The sequence below is a fragment of the Lissotriton vulgaris genome, chromosome 4_1, assembly GCF_964263255.1.
Source record: "Lissotriton vulgaris chromosome 4_1, aLisVul1.2, whole genome shotgun sequence".
Classification (NCBI taxonomy): domain Eukaryota; kingdom Metazoa; phylum Chordata; class Amphibia; order Caudata; family Salamandridae; genus Lissotriton; species Lissotriton vulgaris.
In genome coordinates this window covers 1,352,873,148-1,352,897,131 of record NC_141691.1, presented here as the reverse complement: position 1 = coordinate 1,352,897,131, position 23,984 = coordinate 1,352,873,148, and the positions used below count along the sequence as shown (strand labels likewise).

General features: G+C 45.6%; 1 protein-coding gene across 5 annotated transcripts in view; it reads right to left on the bottom strand.

The window, feature by feature from the left end:
* Window positions 1-19,282, bottom strand: part of SPIRE1 (spire type actin nucleation factor 1) — a 543,573-nt gene extending 524,291 nt beyond the window's left edge. For all 5 annotated transcript variants that reach the window (XM_086965582.1, XM_086965585.1, XM_086965586.1 and 2 more), the window contains exon 1: window positions 18,701-19,282. In XM_086965582.1, the coding sequence (XP_086821708.1) occupies window positions 18,701-18,995 (295 nt within the window). In that variant the 5' untranslated portion in view covers window positions 18,996-19,282. The remainder of the gene's footprint in view (window positions 1-18,700) is intronic.
* Window positions 19,283-23,984: the final 4,702 nt, after the last annotated feature.

Sequence of the window (23,984 nt, the reverse complement as noted above, 5' to 3'; positions counted from 1 at the left end):
GTGTAAATACTCCCTTTTAATAAATATATTACTAAAGCATGATGTGGTAGCGCACTGTCATTTACAGACAGTACACTTCCAAGAAATGGCCAAAAACCTTCACACTATCTTGCAACTTTACTGATAAAACGATAGTGTATTAACAATAATCTGTGAAAATTGGGTTTAAGAATACATATTTATCATTTGCACATCACCAAGTAAAGTGTTCCGATTTGTTTCTCATCCTATTAAAATATTTTTTCATCACACAGAAGTACAAAAAATGGGCTTTCACAACTACTGAAATATATTTTGAAATGTTTTCACAGTTGACTTGTTAGCTATTTAAATGTGTGTAAGGAAAAAATGCTACACTCTGTACAGCAGGTCAGACAGTTCACAATAAAAATTCCTGAAACTCTGCAGTCAGAGAAGGAAAAGTAATTGTAAAGTGACTTCTAACCTCTGTCTCTGAACATAGAGCAAATGTGACAAGATAAAAACAAGATTTAAAAGTTACCTTTATTGCTCCTTCACTTTCAAATGAACAGAACACCTGTTCTTGGTCAGCTTGCTATAATGGGCAAGTAGGTCCTAACTATAGCTGACATGATAAAATCTGAAGTCAATGACTGGTTTGTCAAAATAGAGGGTGCCTCTGGCCCTGCCAGATTTAGCTTGCTGTCAACACAATGACCTGGCTGAAGATGATGTTTTGCCCATTATTTCAAGTTATACATAAACCCACTCTACGCAAGACATACCTTTAGAATGCGTTATTGGGTCAACTTTTCACCCAATTCTTTAAGGTGGAGAATGTGTAGTAACACTGTTTGCAACCAGTTTCTCCCCCAAAAGTATTTACCACTGTGCACTGATTTGGCAGTGCAAGTTCTTCCAAGTAATACAAGGATGAATTACCATGGACAAAAACACAGGACCAAGCACAATTTTCACAGAATCGTGAGAGGAAATCAGGAGCACCCTTAACTCCTGATTTCAAAGTTATTGCAGCGTTCAGAAAGGAGGTGGTTTGTGTTAAAGATCGGGGCAAGATTCGGGGGGAGGGGAGCAACAGCAATAGACCTGAGGTATTTTATGAATGGTCAGAATATTGTGCATGTAAAATGCCAAACTGTGTGAATTTAAGCATCTGTCAATTAATACAAAATGTGCTGATGTGTTATGCAGAAAGAAAATAAAACTAGATTTAAAACAAGCATTTACAATGCAATGGTCTCGGCAATATTATTGGTAGAGCTATTGGTATTGCTCATGATTTTTTTTAATTTTTTGTATCCCTAAATAAATAGCATTGTTATTTCTATTGGCATTAGTTTCGTTTGCATATGTGATTCCTATTGCATTAGCAGAGAGAGAGAGTGAGGTAGTGAGATAGAGAGAGAGAGTGAGGTATTGAAATAAAGAGAGAGTGAGATAGTGAGAGAGAGAGTGAGGTAGATAGAAAGTGAAGTAGTGAGATAGAGAGAGTGTGGTAGTGAGAGAGTGAGGTAGTGAGGGAGAGGGATGTTGCCCCTTCATAAGACCCCCCCTCCTCTCCTATGATGTTTTTACTGGACAACCCGTGGCCCAGCCAACAGCAGACTAAAACACTAACACACACACAAAACCACCAACTGCTAAACTTCTTGTCAGTATATTGCAAGCACCTGCATAAACACCAAGGGGGTGTGGCGCCAGTAAGAAACGTGAGCGAAATTTACAAACGAGGAACTCGAGCGGGCGGTGAAACATGAAACGGCAGACAAGAGAAGAATGATGCTGCGATTGTTTCTTAGCGGGCCATGTTAATTAGTTAGACCTGAGATGCTGGGCGCAAAGGGTCAAGCTCGCAGGACTGAGGCCACGGTTTCACTTAAAAACATGCCGTAGGGGGCGCCTGGCATCGGCTGGAGGTAAGTCTCGGCGGTCCTCGTGCAGCAGTGTTGTGGTGCAGCCCTGACCCTTTCACCCTCTCTCTGCTCCTCACCCTGCTCCTCACCCTCTTGCAGCGCCTAGCCGCTCTCCAGCTCCTCGCAGCGCCTGGCCGCCTCGTATTGTTCGTGGGGGAGGCTGGCAGCCGGCTCTGCTCCCTCATACTGCTCTCCTGGCGCTGGGTGAACATTTCCACACTTTTGTAATTTGTTCACTTGTAATTTTCTCCTCATGTAACCCTACTGTTCCTATTGTGAAGCGCTCTAACACCTTCGGGTAAAGACCGCGCTATATAAAAACGCATAAAATAAAAATAAATAAATAAACCCCGGGTCTGCCACAGCTCGAGCTATGCTGCATGCGGGGACACCCCCGCCTAAGATGCTGACAACGAGACAGTAGACCCCAGGAACTGCGAGACCATGGAAAGCTGTTTTCATCTTGTATCCAGGACAACTTGATTGGCCAGTGGGTCGTTTAACCCTGCTCCTCACCCTGCTCCTCACCCTCTTGCAGCGCCTAGCCGCTCTCCAGCTCCTCGCAGCGCCTGGCCGCCTCGCATTGTTCGTGTGGGAGGCTGGCAGCCGGCTCTGCTCTCCTGGCGCTGGGTGAACATTTCCACACTTTTGTAATTTGTTCACTTGTAATTTTCTACTCATGTAACCCTACTGTTCCTATTGTGAAGCGCTCTACCACCTTCGGGTAAAGACTGCGCTATATAAAAACGCATAAAATAAAAATAAATAAATAAACCCCGGGTCTGCCACAGCTCGAGCTATGCTGCATGCGGGGACACCCCCGCCTAAGATGCTGACAACGAGACGGTAGACCCCAGGAACTGCGAGACCATGGAAAGCTGTTTTCATCTTGTATCCAGGACAACTTGATTGGCCAGTGGGTCGTTTAATATGTGTCTGACCATTGTGCCTATACTGTGGGATTTGTGGCTTATTTGTTTTCTGCATCAATGTTCAAACAGGCTTTCCGTACTCTCCGTGATACAGTCCGTGCATTGCAGCACCCTGGACTTGCCAGTACTCTTTTTCCTTATATGTTGTTTCCCAGAAGTGGCTGGTGTAAGTGTGCCAGCGGGTGCAGGGCCAAGGGTTGCACAAGCATTGTGCACTAAGTTTCTTAATTCCCAATGTATCCCGAATATGCCTTTAGGCTGTGAAAGCAGGTATTGTTTACATGATTCGCTTTCATAGGACCTGCGATCAAATGTGGCTCCTAAGCTGCAACGTGACTAAAGTGGGTAACATGACACCCGTTGCCACTGCCTGCAGCCCACGCACAGACCCCAGCAGGGAAGCCGCACACTTGGGCTGGGACAGAGGCATGGGGCGTGCTGGAAGCTCCAGCCGGGACAGAGCTGGCAAAGAGGAGGCGGCGCGAGCGGTCCACAGGTTCCAGACTGGAGTCCACCGGAGTGAGAAGAGCGCTCTCCGAGGCGGCTCCCCGTTCTCCTCAGTGAACTCCTCCTGCGCGCTGCAGCCCTTGGGGCCAAAAGCACTGTCGGAACCGGGCGGGACACGGACAGCGGGAGGGGGCGGGAAAAAAGATGGTGGGACACGGACAGCGGGAGGGGGCGGGGAAAAAAGACGTCGGGAACCGGGTGGGACACGGACAGCGGGAGGGGCGGGAAAAAAGACGGCTGGAACGAGGAAAGCAAGCGTGAGCAGCCTACCTCAACCTTACCAGCAGCAAAATGGCGGCGTCAAGCTTCTGGATTTTTTCGGATTGGGGGCGTGTTCGGTGTTCTCAGAATGGGTGTGGCCTAACAGTGGAAAGAAGAACACACCTCCAAATCCAAAAAGGACGGAGCCTATTCGGAGGGACGGCTCTCTCCTCCAATGGCTGGCCTCCGTTTAGGAAGCCAGCCAATGGGAGAGAGGCAAAAACAAAGGCGGGACAAATAGTCCATACTAACCAACATTAAATCTCGGTACTTCCGGTTCTGCCTTTGGTAGACCGGATATTACCTCGACCTAAAACAGATGGTGGCAGGCACCACTTCCTTTCTTACATTTAATGAATGGTACGTTTTTTTAATGGAATGTATTTTATTGATTTTGCAAACAAACTGACACGCGCAATAAGCTCAGACAGACCACCAAAACACCACATCACTATCTTTCCTCCCCCCCCCCACCCTGAGGACAGCCATCAACTCCATCATGACCCCACACTTGTCCCAGCACAGGGTCCGTGACTGGGTTCTTTATTTCTTTCATAAACATATTTAGCTATGTTCCAAACCAAGTAAATAGCCACATGAGTTACAGACTAGCAGACCAAGTCAAATATTGCATGCAGAGCTCTTCTGGGGCAAATCTGGCCGCTCTCTCTAGAATAAAAATTACACTTCCTGTTTATTTTTACTGAACGAAACGCCAGTAAGACAAAAAGCTTTGAAAAAATGAAAGCACTGCAATTACACACTGCCTTAAAACCAGCAGCGGCCCGTCCGTACAGGGTGCGGGGCTATGCCCCCCACCTTTTTCCAGGCAAGAAGAGTGTCTGTCGACAGACGCTCCTCTTGTTCAGGTCAGGCAGGCAGAGCTAGACATGAGCTAAATGTGCAGGTTCCCGGCTGCCTGAGCTGAACTTTTTCCAGGCTGAGAATTTCAAAGCCCAGGGCGTGACCGCCTCAGCTTGGCAAAAGTGCCTTGAGGCCCTCCGCCTTGTGACAAGAGGAAGCATCACTGATTGCCTTTGAACTGGGTGTTTCAGCCAATGAGGGAAGGCTGCAGTCCCAACCCTTCTGGGACCTCAGGGTCTTGGGACTGCTGCCTTCTCTCATTGATGGACCTAAAGTCAGACAATGACAGAAGGCAGAAGTCGCAACCCTTCTAGGACCGCCAAGGCTTCCCTCTCAGGGAGCTGCAGTTAAGGTAAGTTTTATGTGTCTTCTTTATGTTTGGTGCATACGCGCATGTATGAATGTATGTGTATTTGATAGTGAATGGGTGTGTGAATACATGGGTGTGAGTGAGGTGTATGTGTGGCCCTGCCCTCCTCCTTGGTGAAATTAGAGGCCACCACTGCTTAAAACCCTCCTAATGGTTCAAGTGCCATCTGGGCTGCCTTCACTCTGATACAGATCTGGATTATAAGGAGGTGGGCACATACTGCCTAAAGGCAGGTCGTGGGGCTAGTTTGCCCTCCCTATGAATGGGTAACTCCTTACTTACCCTTGCTGACCTTCGCTCCATCTGCTCCAATAATTTAACTGAAATAAGATGGCGGGAGTCGGGGATGTGGTGAAGTCAGTCAGTTGCGCCAAGCATACATATTTTTGTTGGAGGAGGAGGCAGCAGAAGGGAAGTCAGCAATCCCTAGTGAATCAGGGGCAGCCTTAGGCATGTGCAAGCTGTGCACCTGCACAGGGCCACCAAACCCCAGGGGCCACCACGTCAATATATATCCTCAATCTAATAATCCTCTGAGGATGGATACACATTTGCGTGGCGGCCCCTGGCAAGGATTTGGCGGCCTCAAGCTCTGTTCCACTTCCCAACACCCTGACCCCCCCCCCCCTCTTCAATATCCTCCACGCTCCTCCCTGACCCCCTCTTCAGGGGCCCCCTACCTACGCTCCCGGCCCAGGGCCACCATGAGCCTAAAGCCGCCCCTGAGTGAATACAAGATGAATCTGACGACGAGGGAGGTAGCTATGTGGCAGAAGTGGCCGATGGAGCTCAGAGAATCTCCTGGAAACATCATTTACTACGAAGGAATTACCCCGCATAACGTTTACCACGCGTCACTCACCACGAAAAGGTCTTTTCCACGCGTATGCCTTCAACGTCCGTCTTTACCACGCGAGTGGTATTCCTTCGTGTCTTTCTGCCTGTACGATCTGCGTGGGCTTTGGGGGGTGGGGGTTTAGGGGCTGGGGGGGGGCTAGGGGGGAGTTGGGGGGGCTAGGGGGGGTTGGGGGGGGTCTCCCCCCCCCAAAAAAAACAAGCGGATAACAATAAATAAATAAGGAAATAGCCTCACCAACAAGGAGACGTGTACGTCATAATTGAAGTCCTTTCACAGTTTTGATTGACGTGTTTTGACGCTTGTTTCCGTGGTCGGTGGAAGAAAGGGCTGATGGGGAAAGACGTACAGGGGTCAGATAAGAATCGAAACTTTATTAATAAAGGTATTATTTAAGCGCATTATGAAAAAAATAAAAATAAAATGTAAGGGAATCTGTTGTTTTTAATTGTTTAAAACATCGATCTTTTCCTTCGTACTGCATGTAGCCTATCAGCATCGTTATGTAATTTTAAATGAGACGTGAGATGTTTCGTAACGTTAATTTTGCGGAGTAAAAACATGCGTTGTCAAATGCTGCGTGGTGAAGACACATGCGAACTAAAGTTCGCGTGGTAATGCCATGCGTGGAACTTGTCTTCGTGGAAAAATCATATATTCAGAATCTCCAAGCCATTAGAACAGAGTGAGATATGTCCGCCCCTGCAGGCCACCGTACAGACGTGTTAAGCTCCATAGCGCAATAACAGCTTCTAAAGACACAGGCAGCCCAGGCATGCAAGACTAGAATGTGTACTTCCGCAGGCAGACAGGGCAAACAATAGCACGATTTAAATTTTTCAAGAGAGGGCTTCCCACGAGAGCTGGGTAGTAATTAGCAATCCGGAACAGGCAGCGTGCCTGGCAACCGTGGGCAACCTTAGACTCAGAGTTGGACTCTTAAACAAATGGAGTAAATCTACGCCCCGAAGTTTACAATCTTGCTTGTTTACTGTTTAACTAATTTCTGTCATTTGCAAGGGTTTCCAAAGTGGACTGTAAACCTGTGGCAGTTGTTTCCAGGTGTACAATTTGCAAGCCCGAAAAACACAGTGCACAAATGCACTTTGGCAGATGGCATCATATTTGTGCAACAGTATTTTTTCTCCACAGGAAAATATTTTTACCCATGAATAAATCCCTTACCCTATACTTCGACAACATTTTGGAGGTGTTCCCTTCTCCTCGCCAGGCTGAGAAGGATTTACTCCTTCCCGGTCAAGAGAAAATCGCGGACATTTAATAGAGTGGGAATGGGTCAGAGGGACGTTTTTGAATTCTCTCAAACGTACTTAGTGGGTGTGAACAAATATGTACGGCATTCCAGTCTTAGAACATCAGCCAACACCCTCTGTGAACATATTTTACTCACACGAAAATCTTTGAATGAGTAAACCCTTGACAACTGGAAAAGCAATGGATATGAAATTCAAAAATGGTTTGAAAAAGTGCATGTAAACCAAACTTATATGTGCATACATCTCCGTGAATCTGGCCCTTAGAACTTATTTTGGTGGAATTCCTATGCATTCGGCTCATCTCGACAGCACAGTACGTTTTAGAAAAGCGTGTGCACTTCAGATGTATAGAAACATGGTTGCCCAAATATATGGTTAGAGTGGAAGGAAGGAGCCTCAGGTCGGACTGTCCTCTGTTCTACAAGGAGCCACAGCACAGCCAGCTGTCTATCCAGACAGGACCATTACCTGTGCATGTGCCAGAGAGGGTTAGAGAGCATCAAATGCACATTCAGTAATCAAATGAGGCCCATACAGACCTGAAATAGTAAAACCAGCACATGGGCTTTCTGTATAAAAGTGGCATCTATTTAAAAGCCATTTTTCTATAAACAGAAAGTACCAGCTAGTGGCATCTGTGCATGAAAATTATTTTTGTGCCACCTTCATACTTTGAAGAGTCTGACATTTAGTTTGCACTGATAAACCATCAAACCTCACTAGAAATAGCTTCACAGCCTATGTTCGCCCAACACACCATCATCCTTCTGAGGAGCTAATTCTCCAAATTTAGAAAATTCTGCGAGATTAATAATATATATATATATATATATATATATATATATATATATATATATTCAAACATGATTTTGAAACCCACTTTATTACGTTAGGCGAACAAAAAAAGAACCGGACAATTTAAGGATTTTTGGGACCCTGACCCAACAACTTTGTTTTCATGAGGCTTTTTTGGCTAATTCATGCCCACTGAATTGTACATTAAAATTTCAGAAACTGTAAAATGAAAGTAGACAAAGGGTAAGCAACTACTTCCATAAAATAGCACTAACTCTCCCATACCCTTTAACACCCCTCCTTTTCTCAATCGGCCCTTTAACTGCCTTAATCCACATACAGTGCACAGATTGCGTGGTAATGGGCCATAAAGCAGAGCTTTGGTATAATGCAAACAGTCAAAAGAGGGAGGATCTTACAGATTTCTAGCATTCTGTTTTGCATGATGATAACATCACAAGAAATCACTACACCGGAAGTGACCACACGACACATGACTTGGGACAGACTGCAGAAAATGTCAATGTGGCCTTTGATTCTGAGGACTATAGGATATAAGGGCTCTCCAACCTTTTCTTTACTGAGAGCTATTTATGTTGAACGAGAGCGACTAATATTATTAGTGTTGTATTATCTATATGTATATTAATTCAACCAAGAAAAAGCGTTCTAATTTAATAAGCTACTCAGAGATAGCTCCTATCTTCATGACTGAGAAGATGCAGATCTTTGCACCGCTCGTCTAAGCCCACGTTAGCCAACTAATACAAGATCATGTTGGTAGGAAATAAACAACAAAGCAAGATGACGTTTCCCAACCTGCCCCTTCAGGGCCCTGTTTACTTTTTTGCATATCTAATTTTGACAAACATCTTTTAAGTGTGTCTTCCATCTTGGAGTGCAAATATGGATGAGAGGTGCGATTCACACTTGTTTACTTACGCAGATACAAGGCCAACCGCAAGGTTAGCAACAAAATTATAAAATATTGTTTTTCAGTGTTACAACAGTATGCTACTCAGGAATCCATGCCACATAATAGACTCGAAAGGCAATTTTTGTAACGTTTGTGAATTACCAATAAGGTAGTCCTATTAGGTTGGTAAACGCAGTAGTACTGAGGTGCATGATTAAAGGTTTATGGATTAAAAGGCTTGAATTAACAGAAGAGACAAAACGAGCTATTAATAACTTCATGGTAGCCAAGTCATCGAAGCCAGTGCAGTATTAGAAAGTTAATCTTGAAGTGAAACAAATTTACAATGCAATGTTCATATAAACTAGTAGAGTCGGTGGGCAAATGGCATCTTTTCCAGTATTACGCACAGCTGTATTACAATTGTACGTTGCCACCAGCAATAACGTTGAGTAACTCAAACTCAAATTCTTACAGAAATTTACCAGGAAGGCTTCACACCACCCACCCCAGCAGTCCTCCAACTCAAAAACACTCTGAGGAATCTCGGTTTCCAGATTTAACTTCAAAGAAAGCATCACTGAGAAAACAAGATAACTCTGTACCAATTCTCTTCCTCCTCCCAAACAAGCAAAATCTATTCTCGCTGCAAGAGGTTCCGGGTCACGAGTTAATATATTTTACAGTTTTTGATACAGCACCCACAGACCCAGTAGAGTGACAGAGCGCTTTTGAAATTTAATCGGGACTGGCAGATGACTGCCGCGGACACAGGGGAGGGCTCCCTGGGAGGTCAGATGGGATATGTTTTGGTTGAAGCAATGTGGGTTGGAATTTTGGAATTGGGTTGCCATAATGTATTCAATGTTCACCTGCAGGACCATATGCATCTGACAGGAGTGGGAATGAGGCCGACTGTCATCCGAACAGTGCTGCATGACTGGTCACAAGCCACATCAGCTGCGCTGGTCCTTGAACATATCCAGTGCATCTACTGCCCGAGTCTTCCCTCCCACTTGATCCAGTACTCTCTTTTGGACCATCATGATTCAGTTACCAAGAAGAGGCAATGCAATTAATTCCCTACAGTATTCTGTACACAAAAGCCACCAACCTTATATTAAAAGCAGTTCTCCGTCGAAAATTTTTACAACAGCTTCTGTAGTCTCTCCCCTTGTTTCTAAGTTTAACGAGTTGAGATATGAATGTAATATAGCCAAGTATCATGTGTGACACGTTCCGCCAGTTCTGTCTTTTTAACTAACAGCATATCTTTGCAATAAGAAAAAGCCATCCTACAAATCTCAGACTAACCCAATCTATACGAGATAAATGTAAACTCTAATAGATGCTCTTAACAAGAAGAAAATTCAATACAGATTTACTATTCCATGAGGAGTGGCGTTGCATCTGGGCAGAAACATAGAGGATGTCACAATGGCTAAGGAGGAGCTAAATTATTTAGGACAAGAAACACAGCCAACGTCTCCCAGAAACAATGGAGGAAACATCATGTGACATGACAGAGGATAGTCTCCTTAAAAAAGCCAGCGAACGTGATTCAGCTCGTTGAAGTACGTCAACGGACACAGGAAAAATAAACAGGGAAGGACAAAGAATGCAGCACTTGATCGAAGAACCTTCTATTGGCTGGATGTAGACTCGGAGGGGTTCTGAACAAGTGGCTGCTGCTAAGCTTTGGACATATAGTATAGACGCGATTGTACAATTGATCATTGGATTGGTCCAAAAGCGGAATTAGATTAACACAGGTAGATCAGTGATGTTTGAGCCGGCAAAGGAGTGTTAAATTGCAGATAGACACTCCTAGGGTAGGAGGAGGGAGTGGTGGTGGTGTTCGCTAACATTTTCTATTTCAATACAGTTGTGGATTTTGTTGAGGAGTGGTCTGGTCAACTACAAGCAGAAACAACGTAAAAGTAAACCGACTTAAAATACACTCATATCTGATTGAACTCGTTCTACCGTATCATATTCCAAACTTTATCACTTAACGTGAAGTGGCTTAATTCTCCTTCTAAAAGAAAGAAGATTACCACTTTCGTAGCCACACAACATGGAGACAAAATGGCACACAGGAAATGTATTTTTATTTTAAAAAGGGGATGCTGCCAGATTTCAGGCTAAACTATATACAATGCAATTTCAAACTAATGAACATGACAAGCCATATTTGGTTGCGATTCTGATCTCCAACATGCAAGGTTGCGATTCTGTCCTCCAAGTCACTCCAGTTTGTGGTATTAGAAACGATCACTTACAGGGAGGACAGGTATGTTATGGTGAAGGGATGGATAAGAGAACCTTTTCACTATTATCACACTGTATGCTCCTAACCTGGAGCAGAACTCCTTAATTTACTGACAAGCAACACAGGGCAGAGTAGGACACAGCACATCAACAGGGTGGAGAGGGATCTGTTGGCCTAAAAAAAAATCGTTTATGAAACAGGGAATAAGGCCCATTGTATCTTAGCCAATGAGCTAAAAGCTATGGTAAATAGAAAATGAAATTGAGCAATGGGAAACTGACATTTCATAACAGGCTAAAGGCAGAATTGCACAGGGTATTTTAAGCCCACCTATATTCCAGTGAAGGAAAGGAAGTTAACATGTGATCGTTTTTGGCTTCAAATTTTAGAGGACAAAGCAACGGCAATAGGAGTCCAAACAGAATAATATGAAATAAAGCAAGCCATAAAAACTCAAAATTGAATAGAGTTCCAGAGCTGGTTGGCTCCAGTGGGGACTTTTAGAAGTATACATTGCTAACCTCCGACACACCTGGAAAAAGTTCTTCACTCATCCAGAGATACAGGTTGGATTACAACTAAGGAAGATGCTGCACAGTGGTGATTCCCAAAGCAGAAAGGACCACTCAGAATGCTCCGTACATGGATTATAATACTGCTCAATCTGGATTTGAAACTCTACATGAAGGTATTGGCCATGAGGATAACCCCTCCTCTTCCAGGTATAATAAAAGAGGACCAATTTGGGTTGATTTTTTAGAGGCAGATCTTTGATAATACTCAGAAAGAAAAGAAAAGGAAACTGAAGGCTATGTTGGAAACAATGGATGCTGAAAGAGCTTTTGACATGATCGACTGAACGTTAATGGAGGGGGTTTTAGCTAGATTTTGCCATGGTGAACCGTTGAATAAAATATTAGCTAGTTATCACGACCCAAAGGCAACGGTGGATGGAGTTAAATCACCGTCCTTGAGCTTACCCAGGGGACTAGCCAGGAGAGCCCTTTGTCGCCCTTGATTTATGGGAAGGTCTTTGAATGACTGGCAATGGAATAAAAAGAGCAGAGAAAGTTAAAGTTATTTCCTTCGGGGGATGGATCATAAAATATCACTATTTGTCAATGACATCCTGTTATCCCTATGGGTACTAGTCACCTCAATGAGTGTTTTAATGGAAATTCTGGGGGACTATAGTCAGACATCGAACTAAAAAAATTAATGAAAGTAAAAAACAATGTCTATCTTTAGGTTTAGGCCAGGGCGACCTGCAAACGGTAAAGCACAAAGTTACCTTGACCTTTGCAAAAACATGCAATCAGGTATCTGGGAGTGGACCGGATGCCTTCTCTCACAGGATGGTATGCCTGGAGAAAAATAAAGGACGACTTAAAGAAATGGCAAAACCAATGTAGGTCTTGACTGGGTTGCATTGCAGCAGTCAAGACGAATGTGTTCCCTAGACTCCTATGCACCTTTCAGGCGTTACCAATAAGGGTATGGAGGGAACGTCCGCCTGAGGTTTGTGTGGCAGAGGAAAAAGGCCTAAAGGGTTATATATAGTAGTTCTGAAGGCTCCAAGAGAGAAACTGAGGGGCTCGAACTTTCCGTTGTCCTACATTTACTACAGAGCTGTCCAGGTCTGTAGAACTGGTGAATGATCAATAGGGCAAAAGACAAACAATAGGTTTTTATGGACAGGGCAGTGGTGGGCAGACCCTTGTGGGATCACATTTAGCTACCCAAGAGATCCAGGCCACCAATCATCTTTTGCAGTCAGATAACATTACCCAGGTTTGACATTTGGGACAGAAATGTCAAAAGTGGAGAGAACAACTTTACTGTCCCCTTTACTTCTATTCTTGATAATCCCAAACTCACGCCAGACATGGAGCACATAAGATTCTCGCGTTGGAGGGAAGGAGACTGCTGTCTGGCACAGGACATGGTCAGAGAGGGGCAAACAGGGTCATCCATAGACTACAAAAACATGTATGAGTTCTCTGAAGCAGGGAGATTCAATATCTACAAATTTGCCACTGGCCGTTTCAACCAGGTGTGGAAAACCAGACACGCGAAGCCTTTACACTAGAGGGGAACCACTGACATTGCTCCATGGCTCCAAAGGTGAGCATATGCTCTATATACACTTCTCAACTCCCCCATAAAAGGTGAACCATTGTTGTATATTTCTAAGTAGGTTAGGGCCTTCAGGGGGGGAAGTAGCAGGAAACAATGGGAAAGTGTATGGCAAGTTATACATAAAACCAACATGTCAGTGCAACATAGAGAATTTGCATTAAATAACACAACAGAATGCTATTGGAAACCACATAGGTTTTATAAGATTCTCTCAGTAAAAACCTGCAATGCTTTCAGGTTGTGTGTATACTTGGGATTACGCCCCCAGAATTGGGTGGGAGTCCAAACAGGGAGATCAGAAACAGGTATACCAACTATTGTTGATAGCCAGACTTACTCTGGTTAGATTCTGGAATAGGTTTGAGCAGGCAGGGCTGGTGTTTAAGAATATTGCCCCCTTAAGTGAGAGCTGTAAGGTTACTTGGCTAAATGTAACTAATTAGAAAACCTAGAGATAAGAACGTGATGAACATAAACATGGGGACTACACAGACAGAAAATAATAACTCTTCGATCAACACACTGAATCGTCACAGGGGTTGGGAATGAAGGTATATGGTTTATGTTTTGATAAATATTTTTCCGGAAAAGTTGCAGCCTTCCAAGAAATGGTACATGTACACTGGCATCATATCAGGCTTGCTGAAATATGTCTCCAATGAATAAGCTATGTGTAAAAAGTATGAATGACATAATATTGATAATAATAATGTACTTAAAAAAAACACTATACAATTGCCTTGTGTGAAAAAAGTAAGCACACCCTGTGGTTGAGTGACACGTGAAACGACATTTAGCATCAATAATATGAAGTAATCATTTCCTATTAGAGTTTCAGAGTCTCATATCACCTGGGAGGAATTCTAGCCTACCCCATCTTACAAAATTGCTTAAGCTTGTGACTACTGGAGGCGTTCAGCAATGCACAGCTCTCTCTATAGGTCAGCCGCAGCTTCTCAGGGGAGGATTATGATCTGAACTTCTACTTGGCCGTCCCAAAATTCTGATCCTTGTATTTTTTTGTCATATAAGTACTGGTCTTTTTTGGATAGCTGCCCTATTGCATGATTCATTTTGGATGTGGTTCAGCAGTTTGGCACGTGGTATAACATTTTCCACTATAATCTGCTGGTAAAAAGAGACATTCATAGTGGACTCACTGAATATGAGGCATTTAGGCCCCGTAGCTGTAATTCAATGTGTTTCGTTTTTGTGAAAGATTTCTTCGAACAGGAGCGCAAAACATCTCAACGTTTGCCTCTTCTGTCTAGCGGACCATGTGCCAATAACCTTGTTCTTTCAGTTGTTGTTTTGCAGATCTAAGTTGTACCCCGATGATATCGTTTTGAAGAGAAGAATTATTCTCCTGGCTACCCTTCTATGAAAGCCAGGAGCCCTTCTATTTAGCCTTTTCCTACAAGTAGAAACATGAGCTCTAATGTTTCCCATACTGATAGAGGGTCTTCAAATCCCAAGCTGTTACTTTGGTTTCTTTATGATCTCTACAAGCATCATACTGTCTGATCTTGGGGTCAATATGTAGGTATGCCCCCTCCTAGGTAGAGTGACAACCATATTCACTTTTCTCCAATTGTTAATAATCTTTCCCTTGTAGAATATTGGACTTTATATGGTTTGGAAATGGCTTTATAACCCTTCTCAAATTGATGAGCAGCAACTTTTCTTTCTCTGAGATTGTCGCAGATAGCTTTTGCCACGCCAAAACAAAATGTCCAAGGCCTAACTGACAGCTTTAATTTTATATGCAGGGGCAGCACTTCCTGAAGAATGAGTGACTGTGTGTACGTGTTTAGTTGCACCCAACTCTAATGACATTTTAACAGGTATGGAAGATGGTTCTTTTATTTAATAAATAACAGCAAAGTGAAATTTATGTATGCCATTTGTCACATGAGGTGAAAGGCAATGACTCCTAAGACTTGGTGAGAACTAAACAAAGGGCAGGCATGGGTCCTTTATTTATGTCCAAAACACAACAACTCTAATTTATAGCTCAATGCAAGTACTATATAAAGAGAGAGAGCGCACCTATAACAACTTTCAAGAGGCCCTTAAATTTTATCACTCCTGAAATTATACCAGAAGCGCTTTGCATTCTGGGTTTTTTTCAGACCATTGCCCAGTCACTGTGTTGCAGTCAAACACTGGCATAAAAATACCACACACGCACACTGAAAGCATTTGTGTCACACATAAAAGTACATTGAAGTCTTGCCTGTTGTATTACAAAAATGCATGGTTCACTAAAAAAGAGGTACAAAAGGAGGTGGTGATGGTATGCTCACGTTGCCACTGGATTCAAGCAAGCCGGGCTGAAGACGGCTGGAATGCCAGAAACCGGTCCTATGAAGCTTGTTTCCGGTCCGGGGAAGGCATGCCTAGGCAGTTCGGACTGGATTGTTCCCATGAGGCACAGGGTCAGACTGATTTGCATGTGGCCATGTCTGAACTGGGGTGGCAGAGTGGGCTAAAGAACGGTGACGGATTAAACCCAGATCGGTTGACTGGGTGTGAGTGTTTGATTGGTTCAGATGCTCCGTCCATCACCACCCCCTTTTAAGAGGGCATGTGTTCAACCTGTGTGTGATGGTGTTTTAATGCTTACATTTCGACTGTGACTGAAACTGAGCACATCCAGGAGACACCTAGCGCATGCAATGCAAATTTCGTTCCACCCACAAAGTGGCAACTTTTGGGTCATTCATAAACATTTAAAATCCATATGCCACAACTAACTTATTCAAAAGGGATCTCTTTTTAGTTACCTTGAGTGTTCACCTTTTAGGTGGAGCAATATCAATGTGCCACCTAAGAGCTTCTTTGCCTCTGCGCCTACATTAGGGTACGGAAGCAGAGGCACAGGGATTCCTGCATTAGCATGGACACGCCCCCATGGAAATGAGGGGACACCCCCTGAAGATACCGGTGGTGCGCCAGTGCTAGTGGTATTACAGAAGGGGGCGCTCAAGCGTCTGAAGCCTCTTCTGTAATACTAAAGTATCCCTGAGGTACGTAAATAGGGCACAAACGTCCGCTCCACCCGCGGGGCGCTCTCTGTTATACACCCCAATTCGCTAGGATGCATCTGCACTGTTGTATTAAAATTATACAAGATGGGTATTTTTTATTTACATTGTTTATTGCATGCATATGCCAGCCACGTGTAGGGAGCACGAGGTTTCCTTTTATTCTTTTTATGGCACATGGTTGTGTAGTAACTGACTCCACGCAGGTTGGTGATGTTCAGATAGATTTATTGAAGATAGATGGGAGATCAGTAGTACATCAGTATATAGCCCCACCAGGAGCGCCCAGCTAGGCACTCAGCCCTACTCCAACTGACTGCTTCATAGAACAACATTCCAAATGACATCACACCAGAGTGTTCTACAGATGGAGTAGTGGAAATATGCATACACACAATATACAGGATACTACAGGTTGCAAGAAAACAACCATCGCACCAACATGCAAAGGCCAGAACTATTGATTTTACTAATGCTTGTTTCAGGATGTGAGAAGCTTGTAACTATTAAAAAAATCAAGAGGAGACAAGGATAGAAAATGTTAAAAAAAAAAAAGTTTGTTACAAGATTCCTGAAAACGATGTAAAATAGTTCTCATTGCACGTGGATAGTACACTTAATTACAAATATAAAAGCACAATATGCAAGAGTGACGGGAAACGCAGGTGAACTGCCAATAAAAAGCTACCTTTGGACTTGTCCAAGCCCAATTTCCAGTTTAGTCTCATATTTGTGAATCGCACTCAGAGTATCTGCTTTCAATATGAACAGACACCAACTCCTTCCGTAACCTCAGCGTAAGACCCCACCAAATGCATGACTGACAGGACCCTCCCAAACCCCACACAAAGCATGAGATATCCGGGAGCTATGGGGGTTAACTCATGGTGGCACTGCCCCTCCAGTGCACGCGCCACGTCCTTTGTTTACAACCGCAGCCAATGCGCACGCACGCACGGTGCGCGCCGCTAAATATGGATCCGGCGTCGCTGCGAGATCCGCGGAGCCTTCACACACCGGTGGCCAATCCAAGGAGCGCGCCATCCCATGATGAACCGCGCGCTCACGCGGCCGTGGATGAAGGGACTGCAAACCACCGCGTCTAATATAACCCACCGACCGGAAACGAAGGGGCCTGCAATAAACACCGTGCGAGAATAATGTATGCAATTCGGCCACACTGCTACTTATACCGGTCAAATCTAATTTGATGAATGTATGTTTTATGTGTAAGTAAAAACAATAAAAAACTTATTGGGAAAAAAGACACCTCTTGGAAGCAAGTCTTTTATTACAAGAAGAGCGCATGTAATCATTCACTAGTTGACAGAGTCTCGGCCAGCCGCTAGACCTAATTTATTTCACGTGCCATAATAGATGCACGAGGAAAAAAGAGCCACTATGTCCTCAGTAATGACGACCATTAATGGCTGAAGCACTTTTTAAAGCACACAGCCACCTACAAACGCATACCTAAAGGAAAACAGACACGGACTGAGAATGATACATTGGAGCAGCTCATTCCCATCACAGGCTGACAGCAGCGCCACAATGTAAACACACATGTTTGCCTGCCTTGTGCATTCTCCTGATGCCCAGGAGGTTGCCCGGTGCTGGTATGCACCTTGCCCAGCTGCACTGGGAGGGAATATACCCCACGAGGCAGCATCGGGAAGGGTACCAGATCATTCACAACAATCCCGCCCCCCTCCTGCTCTTGGGCGGGCTGGCAGCTCAGCATGTCTGTTATCCCAGGTCCCCATGGAGGTCCCTCCAGCACACAAAGCCCTCACTGTGTCGATCCCTCAAATGCCGGGAGACCCTTGCGCCCCCCCCCCCCCCTCCTCCACATCGCCAAGACAAAGCAGGACACCAGCAGCCCCGGCCCCCCTTACGGTACCCAGGAGGTGGGGGAGGGGTGCTCTAATAGACGTAAGTCTGTTATTATTTGAGTCGCTGTCATGTTATCCTCAGAGCTGGAGGAAGAAGGTGTGCTGGGCCAAGCTATGCATAAGGATGTAGCTTCTACAAGGGAAGGGCTACCCTCACCTCAGCTTGAGAAGGATGCTTTGGGACTAGGAGCACAGATGTCACGTTTGTTATTTGGACATTAACTTAATCTTAATGACTTACCTATGAATTATTATTATTATTATTATAGGTGTCTGGGCCATATCAATAGACTAGTGAAAGCAGAGGGCAGGAGACTTACTACAAGAAAGATGTTGTAGGCTAGAGAAGCAAGAAGGCCGGGCTCCTTTAAGGACACATGCTGGGGTGTCAGGGTCACTAATACAAGCACAGGTGCTCAGGAGGAGGGCGCATTATCACTGAGGAGAGATCGTTCACAGCACTGGGGGGAAATCACAGCAGCAGCTCTGGTGAACTAGAGGTGCCGGGATCAGTGGATTTCTCAACCCATCTTAACCCCGTCAGCACCACAGGGCGCTCGCGCGTGCAAGAGGTGCGTGTGCTGCTGGGCAAGGTGCGTAAGCCGGGAAGGGTGCGTGTGCTACTGGCAGCGGCAGCCGCGTCGGAGGGCGCAGCGCCCTGGGCCGTGGCCCCTCACCTGTGGCCTCAGCGCTGGCCCCTCGCTGGGGCTCCGGGAGCTCGGTGCTGACCGCGCCGTCCTTGCAGATGCAGATGTCGGCGGGGCCGGCCAGCCTGGCCCGGGGCCCCCGCTGCAGCGCGGCGCAGCTCTGGAAGCACACGGCCCACGCCTGCTCCTCGTTGATGGGCTGGTTGTAGAGCCGCAGGATGTCCCGCAGGCTCAGCGCCTCGCCGGGGCTCTCCTCCTCCCCGGGGCTCTCGGCAGCCTCCTCCCGGGGGGCGGCCCGCTCCTCGCCGCGCACACTGCCTGCCATGCCCGGGCTCGGTCACCGCGGCGGCGCTGTCTGCAGCATCCTCGGGGGGCGCGGGCCCCGTCCGGCGGCGGGAAGGTCCAGTTCACGGGGGTCCACGGGAGCAGCCTCGCAGGAACCAGGAGACCGGGGCCGGGTGCCAGGTACAGAGCGGAGCCGACAGCAGCGGCCCAGGAGGCGGATACACTAGCGCCCTCCCCCGGCAACGCCTCCCGCTCCAGGCTCAGCTCCCGCCGCCGCCGCCGCTCCCCCTCGGCTCCACAGCTCTGCCTCTGCCCAGCCAGGAGCGCCCTCTGCCGGAACCGCGCACTGACACCGGCCGCGTCTAATCTCCCACAACCAGAAGCGCTCCGAGGCTCAGCCAGAGCTGTCAAACTCTTATGTCATCACGTGACCCCCAGACGTAGAACACGCCCCCAGCTCTATGTCACATTTTCTCCATGTCAATAGACTTTAGGTTCCATTACCCAGCTACAGTTTTCTTTTATCACAGACCGACGATATTATAAAGTTTATTATTAGTACAATTACATTATTGTGTTTTGTATTGCAACAGTTTTAATTAACTATGCAAATAAAAATAAACTTGAAACTTGTGTTATCACAAGCATTACTTTATCACATGTATTCGTTTCACCAACAGACTGTAGCCCCAGACTTGATGTCTTTACCATTGGAGTTATTGACTTCATAATATTTAATAAAGAACAACACTTTTATCCAGAATTTATCCAGCTTCTTGATTTTTCAACTCAATGTCACATAGTCATAGTCTTGCGAGTGTCGAAAAAATAACGAAATCAGGGAAACAAAGTGAACCAAAAATTCAGACTGCAAAACAACATTTTAATTTTGTGTGTTTTCGAGGCAGAATCTGTCTCAAAGGTATGATGAGCATCATATAGCTTTAAATGAAGCAATACACGTCACAAGTAACAAGTGTTTAGCCATGCAGCAGTTGATGTTGCACCAAGGATATTTTGCTGGATAGCTAAACACTTATAAGGTCCCAAAGGCGAGACCTATTGGCTATGCCAATGTTTGTTTCTTCCTCCCTTCCACCCACCACATGTACCACAGCTTGTGCTGCTGTGCAACATGGCTCTAGCACGGGTAACGTTGGCCGCGTCATGGCACTTTTTTCCTTGACTTTAAGCTATGTTGCATAGCAGATTGCGCTGCTGTGCAGCATGTCGACTTTAAGCTATGTTGCATAGCAGATTGCGCTGCTGTGCAGCATGTCTTAAAAACATTGATAAAGCCAATAGGTCTCGCTTGTGCGAGATCTATTGGCTTTGACAATGTCTGTTTATATAAAGCTCGATACTGCAGCTTTGCAATTTAAAAGCACTATAAGTACTCCAGTATTATTTTAATGAAATTGAATGGCAATCATTTATTTGACTTTTAAGCCTGGAAGACTGAGTTAACCCTCCTGCGAGTCAAACTCAAGAACTCCAGGTCATAACTGAAGTCAGCAGGGAGTGCTTACCTCACTGAGCCATCTACCCACATATTACAAACCTGCACTGAGGATTACTGTATTGTCCTGCACTATGAATGACATGCTAAATACAGTCCTTTACTCCACTCCTACAAAGCTCTTGGTAAAGATCTGAAACCCATAAATTGAGATGGTAACTCCTCCGCACAGCGGACGCGAGCAACAGGTGCGCCAGTCCCGCGCCAAAGGAGCGCCTAAGGAAAGCCCGTATGTACCCGTCCGTGACAGGACAGGACCAGGGGCTAGGGGGATAGACATCAGGAGAGGAGAGGATCTGATATACGGTAGGGAACAACTGTTGGCCCTGAGGGATGTCAGGGGTCAGCTCTGCCCACTTATAACTCCATCAAGTGGGCCTCTGATTCCCTGTCCTCATTTTGGACACAGGCAGGAGGGTCCCCTCCTTTTATCTACTGGCAATTCAATGACATACTCCCTAATGCTTCTGAACTGTCGTTCGCTACCGAAACATAGCGTCGAAATCCGCCTGCTGCTAGAGGAACAGAGTCCGGATGTTCTATTTCTTACTGAGACCTGGCTCTCAGAGGTCTCAGGCCCGGATATAGTTAAGGCCTTGCCCCTAGGTTACGTGATGAGCAGGCTCGATCGTCCAAAAGGCCGGGGCGGAGGTATAGCAATCATTTGTAAGAATTCATTCAAGTGCCGTACTTTTGATAACCCGCTATCGGAATGCGAAAGTCTGGCATTTGCTATCTCCTTCTCCCCGACCTGCACACTTTCGGGTATCTTACTGTATCGTCCACCAGGATCCCACAATAGTTTCTGCAATGCTCTCCTTGATAAAATTACTCATCTCAGTAGTACTTCCTCTAATTTTTCTATTATCAGGGATTTTAATATTCATACTGATGAACCTGAAGCTCTTGTCTCTCAAAATCTTTTGGATGGATTGGGGACCTTAGAGTTTAAACAAATTGTGGAGGGACCCACTCACTCTGCAGGCCATCTGATTGACCATTTTTATACCAATCTTGTGGACATGCAGTGGAAAGAGTCACAATTCATTCCATGGTCAGATCATGCGTTACTCACGTTTGCATGGATGCCAGCTGATGTCATCCAGCCAACTATAACAACCAATAAAACGGGCCGGATCTAGTCAAAACCTCCGGTGGCAGAGTTGGCAACCTCCTTAAAGAATTCTCTCCCGTTAATTAAGGAGGATAACCCGACTGAAGCTAATGGTGCTTTCAATAAGTGGCTAGAGTCCTCCCTTGATCTCACCCTTCCTAAACTAAAAGTAGTGCACCGTTCCAATAAAATGCCCTGGTTCACGGCAGAATTCAAAAGCCTCAAACGGAACTGTTAGAGGGTAGAGAGAAAATGGAGAAAGAATTTCACCCTGGAAGATAAAATGGAATATAGAGCAACACTAAGGGTGTATAAGACTCAATTAAAATTGGCTCAAGCTTTATTCTATCAGCTGGAGATCTCAAAAGCCGCTAACCCCCGCAGGGAAATTTACAAGATCTTTAAGTCATTGGTTACCCCACCTAGTCCCCCGAATGAAGTGGTCGATCCCTTAAAACGGTGTGAAGAGCTAGCCAATTTCTTTAGCTTAAAGGTTGCTAGCATCTACTCCTCCTTCTGTGTGAAGGACGATGATAATGACTCTATGCACCCTACCGTGCTCATTCCTTGATTGGTCTCCTCACCAACTTTGGATGCTCTGCCCCTGATGGATCTCCCCACAGTAGAAAAACTCTTGGATAATCTTAAGTCAGGCTCTCCATCGGACATGGCTCCGCCCTCCGTCCTGAAACAAGTTTCAGAGGTGGTGGTCCCATTCCTGAGGGATGTGATCAACTCCTCCCTTTCCACCGGAGCGGTCCCCCCACTATGGAAATAGGCCAAAGTTAAGGCTCTTCCAAAAAAAGCTAATCTAGACCCTGAGGATTGGTCAAACTACCGCCTTATCTCCCTGTTGCCAGGGATGAGTAAAATTACGGAGAAGTACGTAAATCTAGCCGTTTTGGCCTTCATTGAAAATGAGTCAGTGCTTCACCCTACTCAAACAGGTTTCAGAATCAAACAGAGCACTGAGACTGCCCTGGTTCCTGTAGTGGAGGAAGCTAGGAAGATTGTAGATGCAGGAGGCTGCGCGGCGGTGGTCCTTTTAGACCTTAGCGCAGCCTTCGATACGGTAAATCACTCTTTGTTGATCCGCCGTCTATCTGGGGTGGCCCTTAAATGGCTACAATCCTTCCTAGCAGAAAGAACATTTTCTGTTTTCGAAGGGGATGTTACATCGAGACAGCTCCCCCTACATTACGGCGTTCCCCAGGGATCATCACTAATTCCCACCTTATTTAATATCTATATGAGGCCTTTGGCTGAGGTGGTGCTTCCCTGGGGAATTAAATTGATCACCTACGCCGATGACACTCAGTTAGTGGTCTCTTTAACTGGATCTGGGGCTGGGACCTCTGGAACAAACAATATGTCCCCCTGTCTCACAAGGGTTTGTGATTGGATGGAAGCCTCATTTCTAAAATTGAATGGAACAAAAACTGAGATCATGATCATGGGGTACAAGGCCCCCAAGAACCTCGATCCATGGTGGCCGAGCTGTCTGGGAACCCCCCCCCCTGTCCCCAAAAAACAAATCAAGAGTTTGGGAGTCTGTCTTGATCCCTCTCTCGGATTTCAGGTGCAGGCAAGGAAGGTTGCCGCAACATGTTTTGGCCTGATCAAGGTACTAAGGAAGGCTTTGAACCTCCTACCACCCGATGCCAGACGGCTCCTGGTCCAGTCCTTGATCCTTTCTCAACTGGACTACTCTAACGCACTTTATCTTGGAGCCCCGATGGGCACGATCAAAACTCTGCAGTCAGTCCAGAACTGCGCCGCCCGATTATTAGTCAAAGTACCTAGACACAGCTCGGTGAAGCCTGCTCTGCATGCCCTACACTGGCTCCTGATGCAGGAGAGGATAAGATTCAAGGCCATGTGCATGGCCCACAAGTCTATCACAAATAATGGTCCTGATATTTTGTGCCCACTCTTTTGCCCCTATCGACCCTCTAGACCTCTTAGGTCGAGTGAACTTAATCTTTGGACAGTCCCAAGGATCAAAAGATCGCAAATGGGGGGACGGTTGTTCTCCCTTCAAGCGGCCAAATTCTGGAGCAATCTACCAGAGAACATCAGACTTCAACCAAACCACCTCGTGTTTCGGAAACAACTTAAGACCTTCCTTTTCCGATGAGTGGCGGTGATTTGCCCTGGGTCAAAAGCGCTGGGATGCCTTAGGGTAGCCATGCGCTATACCAAGTGTGTAATTCATTCATTCATTAAAGATGTGTTCTATTTTCTTTGTACATACTAAATTGAGTTAGGTGGTTTGCTTCCTGGGGTACCACTGGGTGGTTGCAATGGAGCAGAAGTCTTTAGTGGCCACAATGCGTTCCCTTTTGGGTCCTGAAGGGTTGAGGTGAGGCAGGTGTAGTTGTTTGTGCAGATCTCTG